This window comes from Callionymus lyra, chromosome 3 (assembly GCF_982586985.1).
Source record: "Callionymus lyra chromosome 3, fCalLyr1.hap1.1, whole genome shotgun sequence".
NCBI lineage: Eukaryota > Metazoa > Chordata > Actinopteri > Syngnathiformes > Callionymidae > Callionymus > Callionymus lyra.
The window spans coordinates 7,060,024-7,075,460 of NC_141820.1; the positions used below are offsets into that span (position 1 = coordinate 7,060,024).

Genomic DNA, 15,437 nt, shown 5'->3' on the forward strand with positions numbered 1-15,437 from the left:
TGGGACTAGTGATGTGTGACTCGACACTTGACTGGGACGAGTGATGTGTGACTCGACACTTGACTGGTACTAGTGATTTATGTCCCGACACTTGACTCGGACTATTGATGTGTGACTCGACGCTTTACTGGGACTAGTGATGTGTGACTCGACACTTGACTGGGACTAGTGATGTGTGACTCGACACTTGACTGGTACTAGTGATGTGTGACTCGACACTTCACTGGGAGTAGTGATGTGTGACTCGACACGTGATTGGGACTAGTGATGTGTGACTCGACACTTGACTGGGACTAGTGATGTGTGACTCGACACTTGACTGGTACTAGTGATTTATGACCCGACACTTGACTGGGACTAGTGATGTGTGACTGGACACTTGACTCAGACTTGTGATGTGTGACTGGGCACTTGACTCGGACTAGTGATGTGTGACTCGGCACTTGACTGAGACTAGTGATGTGTGACTGGACACTTGACTCGGACTAGTGATGTGTGACTGGGCACTTGACTGGGACTAGTGATGTGTGACTCGACACTTGACTGGGACTAGTGATGTGTGACTCGACACTTGACCCCGACTAGTGATGTGTGACTCGAAGTTTGACTGGGACAAGTGATGTGTGACTCGACACTTGACTGGGACTAGTGATGTGTGACTCGACACTTGACTGGGACTAGTGATGTGTGACTCGACACTTGACTGGGACTAGTGATGTGTGACTCCACACTTGACTGGTACTAGTGATTTATGTCCCGACACTTGACTGGGACTAGTGATGTGTGACTTGACACTTGACTGGGACTAGTGATGTGTGACTGGACACTTGACTCGGACTAGTGATGTGTGACTCGACACTTGACTCGGACTATTGATGTGTGACTCGACGCTTTACTGGGACTAGTGATGTGTGACTCGACACTTGACTGGGACTAGTGATGTGTGACTCGACACGTGACTGGGACAAGTGATGTGTGACTCGACACTTGACTGGGACTAGTGATGTGTGACTCGACACGTGACTGGGACTAGTGATGTGTGACTCGACACTTGACTGGGACTAGTGATGTGTGATTCGACACGTGACTGGGACTAGTGATGTGTGACTTGACACTTGACTGGGACTAGTGATGTGTGACTCGACACTTGACTGGGACTAGTGATGTGTGATTCGACACGTGACTGGGACTAGTGATGTGTGACTGGGCACTTGACTCGGACTAGTGATGTGTGACTGGGCACTTGACTGGGACTAGTGATGTGTGACTGGGCACTTGACTGGGACTAGTGATGTGTGACTGGACACTTGACTCGGACTAGTGATGTGTGACTCGACACTTGACTGGGACTAGTGATGTGTGACTCGACACTTGACCCCGACTAGTGATGTGTGACTCGACACTTGACCCCGACTAGTGATGTGTGACTCGACACTTGACTCGGACTAGTGATGTGTGACTCGACACTTGACTCGGACTAGTGATGTGTGACTCGACACTTGACTCGGACTAGTGATGTGTGACTCGACACTTGACTGGGACTAGTGATGTGTGACTCGACACTTGACTGGTACTAGTGATGTGTGACTCGACACTTCACTGGGAGTAGTGATGTGTGACTCGACACGTGATTGGGACTAGTGATGTGTGACTCGACACTTGACTGGGACTAGTGATGTGTGACTCGACACTTGACTGGTACTAGTGATTTATGACCCGACACTTGACTGGGACTAGTGATGTGTGACTGGACACTTGACTCAGACTTGTGATGTGTGACTGGGCACTTGACTCGGACTAGTGATGTGTGACTCGGCACTTGACTGAGACTAGTGATGTGTGACTGGACACTTGACTCGGACTAGTGATGTGTGACTGGGCACTTGACTGGGACTAGTGATGTGTGACTCGACACTTGACTGGGACTAGTGATGTGTGACTCGACACTTGACTGGGACTAGTGATGTGTGACTCGACACTTGACCCCGACTAGTGATGTGTGACTCGAAGTTTGACTGGGACTAGTGATGTGTGACTCGACACTTGACTGGGACTAGTGATGTGTGACTCGACACTTGACTGGGACTAGTGATGTGTGACTCGACACTTGACTGGGACTAGTGATGTGTGACTCGACACTTGACTGGGACGAGTGATGTGTGACTCCACACTTGACTGGTACTAGTGATTTATGTCCCGACACTTGACTGGGACTAGTGATGTGTGACTTGACACTTGACTGGGACTAGTGATGTGTGACTGGACACTTGACTCGGACTAGTGATGTGTGACTCGACACTTGACTCGGACTATTGATGTGTGACTCGACGCTTTACTGGGACTAGTGATGTGTGACTCGACACTTGACTGGGACTAGTGATGTGTGACTCGACACGTGACTGGGACAAGTGATGTGTGACTCGACACGTGACTGGGACTAGTGATGTGTGACTCGACACGTGACTGGGACTAGTGATGTGTGACTCGACACTTGACTGGGACTAGTGATGTGTGATTCGACACGTGACTGGGACTAGTGATGTGTGACTTGACACTTGACTGGGACTAGTGATGTGTGACTCGACACTTGACTGGGACTAGTGATGTGTGATTCGACACGTGACTGGGACTAGTGATGTGTGACTGGGCACTTGACTCGGACTAGTGATGTGTGACTGGGCACTTGACTGGGACTAGTGATGTGTGACTGGGCACTTGACTGGGACTAGTGATGTGTGACTGGACACTTGACTCGGACTAGTGATGTGTGACTCGACACTTGACTGGGACTAGTGATGTGTGACTCGACACTTGACCCCGACTAGTGATGTGTGACTCGACACTTGACCCCGACTAGTGATGTGTGACTCGACACTTGACTCGGACTAGTGATGTGTGACTCGACACTTGACTCGGACTAGTGATGTGTGACTCGACACTTGACTCGGACTAGTGATGTGTGACTCGACACTTGACTGGGACTAGTGATGTGTGACTCGACACGTGATTGGGACTAGTGATGTGTGACTCGACACTTGACTGGGACTAGTGATGTGTGACTCGACACTTGACTGGTACTAGTGATTTATGACCCGACACTTGACTGGGACTAGTGATGTGTGACTGGACACTTGACTCAGACTTGTGATGTGTGACTGGGCACTTGACTCGGACTAGTGATGTGTGACTCGGCACTTGACTGAGACTAGTGATGTGTGACTGGACACTTGACTCGGACTAGTGATGTGTGACTGGGCACTTGACTGGGACTAGTGATGTGTGACTCGACACTTGACTGGGACTAGTGATGTGTGACTCGACACTTGACTGGGACTAGTGATGTGTGACTCGACACTTGACCCCGACTAGTGATGTGTGACTCGAAGTTTGACTGGGACTAGTGATGTGTGACTCGACACTTGACTGGGACTAGTGATGTGTGACTCGACACTTGACTGGGACGAGTGATGTGTGACTCCACACTTGACTGGTACTAGTGATTTATGTCCCGACACTTGACTGGGACTAGTGATGTGTGACTGGACACTTGACTCGGACTAGTGATGTGTGACTCGACACTTGACTCGGACTATTGATGTGTGACTCGACGCTTTACTGGGACTAGTGATGTGTGACTCGACACTTGACTGGGACTAGTGATGTGTGACTCGACACGTGACTGGGACAAGTGATGTGTGACTCGACACTTGACTGGGACTAGTGATGTGTGACTCGACGCTTTACTGGGACTAGTGATGTGTGACTCGACACTTGACTGGGACTAGTGATGTGTGACTCGACATGTGACTGGGACAAGTGATGTGTGACTCGACACTTGACTGGGACTAGTGATGTGTGACTCGACACGTGACTGGGACAAGTGATGTGTGACTCGACACGTGACTGGGACTAGTGATGTGTGACTCGACACTTGACTGGGACTAGTGATGTGTGATTCGACACGTGACTGGGACTAGTGATGTGTGACTCGACACTTGACTGGGACTAGTGATGTGTGACTCGACACTTGACTGGGACTAGTGATGTGTGACTCGACACTTGACTGGGACTAGTGATGTGTGACTCGACACTTGACTGGGACTAGTGATGTGTGATTCGACACGTGACTGGGACTAGTGATGTGTGACTGGGCACTTGACTCGGACTAGTGATGTGTGACTCGACACTTGACTCGGACTAGTGATGTGTGACTCGACACTTGACTGGGACTAGTGATGTGTGACTGGGCACTTGACTGGGACTAGTGATGTGTGACTGGACACTTGACTCGGACTAGTGATGTGTGACTCGACACTTGACTGGGACTAGTGATGTGTGACTCGACACTTGACCCCGACTAGTGATGTGTGACTCGACACTTGACTCGGACTAGTGATGTGTGACTCGACACTTGACTCGGACTAGTGATGTGTGACTCGACACTTGACTCGGACTAGTGATGTGTGATGAACAAAACAACAAGAGAAAGGAAGAGAGAAATCAAGAATGGTGACAAAGATGAGTAGAAATGAAGAGATAAGAGCAGGATGTGTGATGACACTGTTCAATATTGTGATGATGATATGACTTGTGATGAAGAAGAACATGTTTCAGTTTTCATACAGTTCCTGATGTGTTTATCACACATGCTCACATCACCATGAACATTATCCTGCATTGAAATCTAGAAACAGAACAAGTTAGAACATCACAAGTGTCACTCAAATGTCTTTGAATGTATTTGAGATCAGTAAATATGTGTCAACATACTGAACAGCACGACCCCAGCAGAAGTCAAAATAAACAAAGTTCAAGTGTCAGAACCTGCTGAAGACTGATGTCACTTAGAATCAGCTGCTTCATTGAAGAACAAACTGAAGACAAAACTTTGACTCTCTGGAGTCTCACCTCTGACTTTCACATTTCAGCTCTGAAGCTGTAGAAATGATGTTCTGACCTGAGAGTCTCCAGGTGACAGTGTGGACTCTTCAGTCCAGCAGACAGCAGCTCCACTCCTGGATCATACAGGTAGTTGTGACTCAGGTCCAGTTGAGTCAGACTAGAGGACGGAGAGCTGAGGACTGAGGACAGAAGTGAACAACTTCTCTTTGTCAGTCCACAGCAGTCCAGCCTGTGAAAGAGACGAGTGTCGTCAACAAGTGACTTTTTCTCTATTTTGACTTGAAAGACTTGATTTGAGGAAACACTGAACTCTTTACATTCATAAGATCATCACATGATTGTGTGAATATTTGAAGACTTTTCTATCAATCAGGATCAACTTGATCAAACACATGAAATAATGATGTTTTCATCAGTTCAACACTTTCCTGACTTTGTTTCATTATTTATAAAAGTGTCACATGATACACAGAGACTGTTGTGAGAGGATTGATGTTGTTTTTATACCAGAAACAAACACAAGAGAAGAAGAAAAACTAAAGTCACAATAGAAATAAAGGAATAATAGTCATGAGAAAAACAAAGATGTTTGTAGATTATTTTTGAAGGTTGTTTATCAATCAATACATGGATCAACTTGTTTTCATCTGGTGACACCTTTTATTTGTGATTCATGAAAATGTCTCAATTGAAGATTTCTATAAAGTTATCTTTCTATAAAGTTGTTATTTTCTACTTCTAATTATGTTTTCATTCATCAAAGTCTTCAAAGTTTCCCTCCATCATTGTTCAAACATGTGTCGTTTCTTTAAATCTCCAGGTTTCAAATGTTTTCTCTGTATTTCCAGGTTTGAATATGGAGGCCTGCGAGGGTCAAATCAAGAGTTTACTCACCTTTTCATTGATATTTGGAAATAATCTCCTTCCATGTTTCAAGACAATACTTTTGGCAGAGATGGAGACTCGAGTCACACCTATGACTCGTGACTGAGACTCGTTATTTGTGACTCGAGTCAACTGGGACTTATTTATAGTGACTCGACTCATACTAGTTATTTGTGACTCAAGTGTCGACTAGGACTCATGATTTATGACTCGAAACGTTACTCTGGCTAGTGAATTATAACTCGACACTTGACTCGGACTAGTGATGTGTGACTCGACACTTCACTCGGACTAGTGATGTGTGACTTGACACTTCACTCGGACTAGTGATGTGTGACTCGACACTTGACTCGGACTAGTGATGTGTGACTCGACACTTCACTCGGACTAGTGATGTGTGACTCGACACTTGACTGGGACTAGTGATGTGTGACTCGACAATTGACTGGGACTAGTGATGTGTGACTCTACACTTGACTGGGACTAGTGATGTGTGACTCTACACTTGACTGGGACTAGTGATGTGTGACTCGACACTTGACTGGGAATAGTGATGTGTGACTCGACACTTGACTGGGACTTGTGATGTGTGACTCGACACTTGACTGGGACTTGTGATGTGTGACTCGACACTTGACTCGGACTAGTGATGTGTGACTCGACACTTGACTGGGACTTGTGATGTGTGACTCGACACTTGACTGGGACTTGTGATGTGTGACTCGACACTTGACTGGGACTAGTGATGTGTGACTCGACACTTGACTCGGACTAGTGATGTGTGACTCGACACTTGACTCGGACTAGTGATGTGTGACTCGACACTTGACTGGGACTTGTGATGTGTGACTCGACACTTGACTCGGACGAGTGATGTGTGACTCGACACTTGACTGGGACTTGTGATGTGTGACTCGACACTTGACTCGGACTAGTGATGTGTGACTCGACACTTGACTCGGACTAGTGATGTGTGACTCGACACTTGACTCGGCTAGTGATGTGTGACTCGACACTTGACTCGGACTAGTGATGTGTGACTCGACACTTGACTCGGCTAGTGATGTGTGACTCGACACTTGACTCGGCTAGTGATGTGTGACTCGACACTTGACTCGGACTAGTGATGTGTGACTCGACACTTGACTCGGACTAGTGATGTGTGACTCGACACTTGACTCGGACTAGTGATGTGTGACTCGACACTTGACTCGGACTAGTGATGTGTGACTCGACACTTGACTCGGCCTAGTGATGTGTGACTCGACACTTGACTCGGACTAGTGATGTGTGACTCGACACTTGACTGGGACTTGTGATGTGTGACTCGACACTTGACTGGGACTAGTGATGTGTGACTCGACACTTGACTGGGACTAGTGATGTGTGACTCGACACTTGACTCGGACTTGTGATGTGTGACTCGACACTTGACTCGGCTAGTGATGTGTGACTCGACACTTGACTCGGACTTGTGATGTGTGACTCGACACTTGACTGGGACTAGTGATGTGTGACTCGACACTTGACTGGGACTTGTGATGTGTGACTCGACACTTGACTCGGACTAGTGATGTGTGACTCGACACTTGACTGGGACTTGTGATGTGTGACTCGACACTTGACTGGGACTTGTGATGTGTGACTCGACACTTGACTGGGACTAGTGATGTGTGACTCGACACTTGACTGGGACTTGTGATGTGTGACTCGACACTTGACTGGGACTAGTGATGTGTGACTCGACACTTGACTGGGACTTGTGATGTGTGACTCGACACTTGACTGGGACTTGTGATGTGTGACTCGACACTTGACTCGGACTAGTGATGTGTGACTCGACACTTGACTGGGACTTGTGATGTGTGACTCGACACTTGACTCGGACTAGTGATGTGTGACTCGACACTTGACTGGGACTTGTGATGTGTGACTCGACACTTGACTGGGACTTGTGATGTGTGACTCGACACTTGACTGGGACTAGTGATGTGTGACTCGACACTTGACTGGGACTTGTGATGTGTGACTCGACACTTGACTGGGACTAGTGATGTGTGACTCGACACTTGACTCGGACTAGTGATGTGTGACTCGACACTTGACTGGGACTTGTGATGTGTGACTCGACACTTGACTCGGACTAGTGATGTGTGACTCGACGCTTGACTGGGACTAGTGATGTGTGACTCGACACTTGACTGGGACTTGTGATGTGTGACTCGACACTTGACTCGGACTAGTGATGTGTGACTCGACACTTGACTCGGACTAGTGATGTGTGACTCGACACTTGACTCGGCTAGTGATGTGTGACTCGACACTTGACTCGGACTAGTGATGTGTGACTCGACACTTGACTCGGCTAGTGATGTGTGACTCGACACTTGACTCGGCTAGTGATGTGTGACTCGACACTTGACTCGGACTAGTGATGTGTGACTCGACACTTGACTCGGACTAGTGATGTGTGACTCGACACTTGACTCGGACTAGTGATGTGTGACTCGACACTTGACTCGGACTAGTGATGTGTGACTCGACACTTGACTCGGCCTAGTGATGTGTGACTCGACACTTGACTCGGACTAGTGATGTGTGACTCGACACTTGACTCGGACTAGTGATGTGTGACTCGACACTTGACTCGGACTAGTGATGTGTGACTCGACACTTGACTCGGCCTAGTGATGTGTGACTCGACACTTGACTCGGACTAGTGATGTGTGACTCGACACTTGACTCGGCTAGTGATGTGTGACTCGACACTTGACTCGGACTAGTGATGTGTGACTCGACACTTGACTCGGACTAGTGATGTGTGACTCGACACTTGACTCGGCTAGTGATGTGTGACTCGACACTTGACTCGGACTAGTGATGTGTGACTCGACACTTGACTCGGACTAGTGATGTGTGACTCGACACTTGACTCGGCTAGTGATGTGTGACTCGACACTTGACTCGGACTAGTGATGTGTGACTCGACACTTGACTCGGACTAGTGATGTGTGACTCGACACTTGACTCGGACTAGTGATGTGTGACTCGACACTTGACTCGGCTAGTGATGTGTGACTCGACACTTGACTCGGACTAGTGATGTGTGACTCGACACTTGACTCGGCCTAGTGATGTGTGACTCGACACTTGACTCGGACTAGTGATGTGTGACTCGACACTTGACTCGGACTAGTGATGTGTGACTCGACACTTGACTCGGACTAGTGATGTGTGACTCGACACTTGACTCGGACTAGTGATGTGTGACTCGACACTTGACTCGGACTAGTGATGTGTGACTCGACACTTGACTCGGCCTAGTGATGTGTGACTCGACACTTGACTCGGACTAGTGATGTGTGACTCGACACTTGACTCGGACTAGTGATGTGTGACTCGACACTTGACTCGGACTAGTGATGTGTGACTCGACACTTGACTCGGACTAGTGATGTGTGACTCGACACTTGACTCGGACTAGTGATGTGTGACTCGACACTTGATTCGGACTAGTGATGTGTGACTCGACACTTGACTCGGACTAGTGATGTGTGACTCGACACTTGACTCGGACTAGTGATGTGTGACGAACAAAACAACAAGAGAAAGGAAGAGAGAAATCAAGAATGGTGACAAAGATGAGTAGAAATGAAGAGATAAGAGCAGGATGTGTGATGACACTGTTCAATATTGTGATGATGATATGACTTGTGATGAAGAAGAACATGTTTCAGTTTTCATACAGTTCCTGATGTGTTTATCACACATGCTCACATCACCATGAACATTACCCTGCATTGAAATCTAGAAACAGAACAAGTTAGAACATCACAAGTGTCACTCAAATGTCTTTGAATGTATTTGAGATCAGTAAATATGTGTCAACATACTGAACAGCACGACCCCAGCAGAAGTCAAAATAAACAAAGTTCAAGTGTCAGAACCTGCTGAAGACTGATGTCACTTAGAATCAGCTGCTTCATTGAAGAACAAACTGAAGACAAAACTTTGACTCTCTGGAGTCTCACCTCTGACTTTCACATTTCAGCTCTGAAGCTGTAGAAATGATGTTCTGACCTGAGAGTCTCCAGGTGACAGTGTGGACTCTTCAGTCCAGCAGACAGCAGCTCCACTCCTGGATCCTTCAGTTTGTAGTTGTAACTCAGGTCCAGTTGAGTCAGACTAGAGGACGGAGAGCTGAGGACTGAGGACAGAAGTGAACAACTTCTCTCTGTCAGTCCACAGTCACTCAGCCTGTAAAAATGAAACAGAAAATCAAATGTTGATGTTTATATCTTCAGAGATGTTCCAATGATCCACTTACAGAACTTTATTCGAAGCTTGAACCACCGGCAGAAGCCTCTCAAGAACCTCCTCTGAAGCAGAGTATTTCTTCAGGTCAAACACGTCCAGATGTTCCTCTGAGGACAGCAAGATGAAGGCCAGGGTGGACCATTGAGCAGGAGACAGTTGATCTGTGGAGAGACGTCCTGATCTCAGCTGCTGTTGGACCTCCTCCACCAGAGAAGAGTCCTTCACTTCATTCAGACAGTGGAACAGGTTGATGATTCTCTCTGGAGACACATTCTCACTGATCTTCTTCTTGATGAGCTTTGCTGTGTCCTGATTGGTCCAAGAGCTTCTTCCTGTTTGTTTCAATAAACCTGTCAGGAGACTCTGGCTGGTCTGCAGAGAAAGACCCAGAAGGAAGCGCAGGAACAAGTCCAGATGTCCATTTGGACTTTCTACAGCATCATTGATTTCTTTCTGGTAGAACTTTTCTATGTCAACGATTCTTGACTGCAGGTTGACTTCAGAGTTGAAGAACTTCTGGTGAACATGAAGAGCAGCCAGAAACTCCTGAAGACTCAGGTGGATGAAGCAGAACATCTGGTCCTGGTACAGTCCTCTCTCCTCTCTGAAGATCTGAGTGAAGACTCCTGAGTGAAGTGAAGCAGCTGTGATGTCGATGTCACTCTCTGTCAGGTCTGATTCATAGAAGACCAAGTTTCCTTTCTTCAGGTGCTCAAAAGCCAGTTTTCCCAGAGACTCCATCATCTTGCTGCTCTCAGGATCCCAAACTGTGTCTGTCCAAGCTGCTCCATGGTACTTCAGCTTCTTGACTTTGGACAGAACCACCAGGAAGTAGATGAACATCTCAGTCAGGGTGTTGGGCAGCTGTCCTGTGTCTCCTCTCTTCAACATGTCCTCCAGAACTGTGGCAGTGATCCAGCAGAAGATCGGGATGTGACACATGATGTGGAGGCTTCGGGAGTTCTTGATGTGAGAGATGATGGTGCTGGTCTGCTCCTCATCACTGGACCTCTTCCTGAAGTACTCCTCCTTCTGGAGGTCAGTGAACCCTCTGACCTCTGTCACCATGTCCACACACTCAGGAGGGATCTGATTGGCTGCTGCAGGTCGTGTGGTCATCCAGAGACGAGCTGAGGGAAGAAGATTCCCTCTGATGAGGTTTGTCAGGAGGACGTCTACTGAGGTGGGCTCTGTAGCTGCTGTCAGGACCCGACTGTTGAGGAAGTCCAGAGGGAGTCGACACTCGTCCAGACCGTCAAGGATGAACAGAACCTGGACTTCTTCAAAGCTGCTGAGATCTTTGGTTTCAGGAAAGAAAAGATGAACAAGTTCCACCAAACTCAACTTCTTCTCTTTCAGCAGGTTCAGCTCTCTGAAGGTGAAAGGAAACATGAGGTGGAAGTTCTGGTGGGCTTTGCCTTCAGCCCAGTCCAGAGTGACCTTCTGTGTCAGGAGGGTCTTCCCAATGCCAGCCACGCCCTTCGTCAGCAGGCTCCTGATTGGTGGGTCTCTCTCAGGTGAGGCTTTAAAGAGGTCTTCTTGTCTGATGGTGGTTTCTGGTCTGGTCTGGTTCCTGGTGGCTGCTTCGATCTGTCGGACCTCGTGCTCCTGGTTGACCTGGTCTGTGCCCCCCTCAGTGATGTAGAGCTCCGTGTAGATCTGATTCAGAGGAGCAGAGTTTCCTGCTTTAGCGACCCCCTCAGACACACTGTGGAACTTCTTCTTCAGGCTCCTCTTCAGCAGTCGTTGAATCTTTTCTGCATGACTTCCTGAAGAAGAGAAGTCACATGAGTCACAAGATTCTAGAAGCTGAAGATCAATCTTCTCATCAGCTGCAGGAATTTCAATCTCAAATGTTCTAATAGATTCAAGACTTCATTTTCAACAGGTTGAAGGTTCAAATCCTCTTACTTCCCCACAGATAACCAGCAAGCTCCTCCTGCTTCATGCTCCTCAGGAGGTTCAGGATGATCTTCAGGAAATCTTCTCTGTTGCTCCTCATCTGCTCGTCTTCACACTTCAACTTCTCCTCTTCCTCATCATCCAGGTGTTTCTGCTCACCTGGTCTGAGAAACTTCTTCACTCTCTCCAGTTCCTCCTTCACCAGGGTCATGACCTTGTCCTCCAGCAGCTGAAACACAAACATGTGACTTGATCATGTGACCTACAGAGGTCACCAGAGGTATGTCTCAGTCTCAGGACCAGAGAGTCTGAGTCACATTCAAATCTCATCTTCTCTCTAAAACTAAACAAGAGTCTCAGCCACACCAGACCTTCTACTTCATGTATGAAGCTGACAGGTGGAGTTGTCCAGGATCAGAGCTTCATGAAGCAGCAGAAGCAGCTGACTGGTGAGTTAGCAGCTGTTGTAGTCAGCAGGTGAGGCTGAAGACTTGAACGTACCTGAAGTGTGGAGTCCACATCTGTCTGATGCTGCTGGACACACTGGAGACTGAGAACATCCGAGACCTGCTGATCCTCTCTGTGAAGAACATCAGGCCGTCAATAAGTTCTGTCTACTTCTACAAGGACACCAATGATCTGAGCAAGACTCTGACTCTTCCATGTGCAGACCACCTAAGATAGAATCTTCCACATTCATGGAAAACCAGGTGAAACACAAGTTTGTCTCACACTTCAGTCGTGATTTCATTCTCATGGCTGCAGTTTGTTGCTTCTTCTCTTGTGAGTCGACTTTCCTCCACGACTGTCTGCAGCACTTTTGACGAGCAGTTCGTGAAGCTCAATAAAAGAGAAGTTTTGAGCTGCATTGACTCATGAACATCTTCAGTTGAAGTCACCAAGAGTCACTAACTGCTGATAGAAACACACACAGCAGTGAGTGAAAGAATGATTTTTGAAGATCAACTAACAGTCTTTGACGACTCAAACATTCCCTCAATCATTGAATCAGTGACTCTTAAATCACTTGAAGTATTTTCTCTTATCAGTGACCTTCATCTGAGGCGCTCATATGATCCACGTGAAGGTTGCATCACAAGAAAAACACTAAAATCAAACTTGACTTTTGATGAATATTTCATCACGTTTGTTGTGTGTCAAGTTTCACAAGACTTCAGGTGGAGGAGAAGAAAAGTAGTTGCACTATTTAGAATTCTTCTTCTTGACTCAACAACTGAAGAGACTGTTGGTCGTCACATGATACAAACTTCTTCAACAACAGATGGAATGATCCAGTGAAATGAATTCACTGTATTTGACATCAAGTTGTGGATTTCTTCATGAGTCCAACAGCACCTGTCTGTCCCACAGCAGCTGCACATGCAATATTCTGTGGTGAATGTAAAATAAACATTCAATTGAAATACTGCAAACACTGCCATTAATTCTCTCCCTCTCTGTCTCTCTTTCACCACCAGTTTCCACTGCTTCGATGATGACACCCAGCTCTACCTTCCATGCAAACCCAACTCGTCACTTCCACCCCCACACTGGAACTCTCTCTCCCTCTTTACAGCTCAGCTCAAAACCACCTGTATTGTGTGATTTTATTGTATTGTGTGATTTTATTGTATTTGTGATTTTATTGTATTGTGTGATTTTATTGTATTTGTGATTTTATTGTATTGTGTGATTGTATTGTATTTGTGATTTTATTGTATTGTGTGATTGTATTGTATTTGTGATTTTATTGTATTGTGTGATTGTATTGTATTTGTGATTTTATTGTGCAGCAACCTTGAGTCTCCTGAGAGGTGGTTTTAAATAAGATTTATTATTATTTTCTTCTTCCTCTCATGTGTATAGATATACTGTATAGTTTTCTCTGCATATTGAAATAACTACTAGATGTTCTCATGTTGCTCCTGTTGTCTCTCACCTCTGATGCTTCTGTTCACCTTTGAAGTCAAAATATCTTCCCATAGACACGTCACTCTTCAGAGACACACAGCTGGGAGCAGGTCCAGGTCCAGGTCCAGGTCCAGGTCCAGGTCCAGGTCCAGGTCCAGGTCCAGGTCCTGGTTCAGCAGTTGTACATAGCTTTGATCTGAATACACACAAGACAAGAGAGAAAATGATTCCAGTACTTGAAAGAGTTACAACCTCCACTGATCAGATTCAGCTTCCAACAGGGAGGGTGAGCTCCATGCACTGTAACTTGGGCTCTTTGCGATGTCACAGGAATATACATATCAATGGCAACAATAGCATTTGCATTTCTGATGCTCTTAAAATGATGTTGTGTATATTCTAGTTTGTGCACGTTTATTTCAAAAGGCGGGAAAATTGTCTTAGTTTACAAATGTGCCGATGGGAGGGGATTCCGACAGGTGTGGTGAGATTGTTGTTTCCTAAAGAACCTGGTGCCTCATGTACTAAGAAGTTCGTAGATCTTCTACTAAATATGTCCGTAAGTCAAGTCAAATATGTATGAAGTCATGAACGTGTGCTTTAGTCCAACGTACCCGTTACATGACATGTGTACTCGTACTATTAAGTTGCATTGACGTAACTACATATTCATACTCGTAATCAAGAAAGTACACATGAGTGATTGAACACTTGTAGTCGTAAAAGACGAAAAAGAAACCTTGACTATATTTTTACATAAGTTTACGAGTACAAGTTACTAAACACGACCTCTTGAATCTGCCGGTGTGAGTCACAGATTTTTTTTGTCTAGACACTCGTAGCATGATCTGTACCTGTACTTCAAATACACATACACGTAACTACATACGGTGGGTACAGAAAGTAATCAGGCCCCTTTGGATTTTTCACTCTTTGTTTCATTGCAGCCATTCGCTAAAATCATTTAAGTTCATTTTTCTTCCTCATTAATGTTCACTTAGTTCCGCACATTGACAGAAAACATCTGAAATGTAGAAGTTTTTACAAATGTATTTAATAATGAAAACTGAAACATCACATGGTCATAAGTATTCAGACCCTTTGCTGTAACTCACGTGTCGTCCATTTCTTCTGATCCTCCTTGAGATGGTTCTACACCTTCATTGAGTCCAGCTGTGTTTCATTAAACTGACTGGATTAGGAAACACACTCCTGTCTATATAAGACCTCACAGCTCACAATGCATGTCAGAGCAAATAAGAATCATGAAGTCGGAGGAACTGCCTGAAGAGCTCAGAGACAGAATTGTGGCACAGATCAGGCCAAGGTTACAGAAGAATTTCTGCAGCACTCAAGGTTCCTCAGAGCACAGTGGCCTCCATAATCCTTAAATGGTTTGGAAAAGTTTGGGACGAGCAGAACTCTTCCTAGACCTGGCCGTCCAGCCAAACTGAGCAATCGTGGGAGAAGAGCCTTGGAGAGAGAGGTGAAGAAGAACCCAAAGATCACTGTGGCTCCAG

The 15,437-nt window shown here is 46.3% G+C and overlaps 1 protein-coding gene across 24 annotated transcripts in view; it reads right to left on the reverse strand.

Moving 5' to 3' along the window:
* The window catches only part of LOC148083146 (NACHT, LRR and PYD domains-containing protein 3-like), a 208,781-nt gene that overhangs the window by 81,430 nt on the left and 111,914 nt on the right, over nt 1-15,437 (reverse strand). For 17 of the 24 annotated variants that reach the window (XM_087786262.1, XM_087786259.1, XM_087786261.1 and 14 more), the window contains 2 exons: nt 9,868-10,044; nt 4,958-5,131 (listed from right to left, as the gene is read on the reverse strand). The exons of 1 other annotated variant lie outside the window; for it this stretch is intronic. In XM_087786262.1, the coding sequence (XP_087642388.1) occupies nt 4,958-5,131; nt 9,868-10,044 (351 nt within the window). Of the gene's footprint in view, nt 1-4,957; nt 5,132-9,867; nt 10,045-10,114; nt 11,874-12,015; nt 12,236-12,507; nt 12,587-13,945; nt 14,114-15,437 lie in introns of all 24 variants that reach the window. 6 more of the 24 variants (XM_087786265.1, XM_087786266.1, XM_087786267.1 and 3 more) reach the window with 3 other exon arrangements.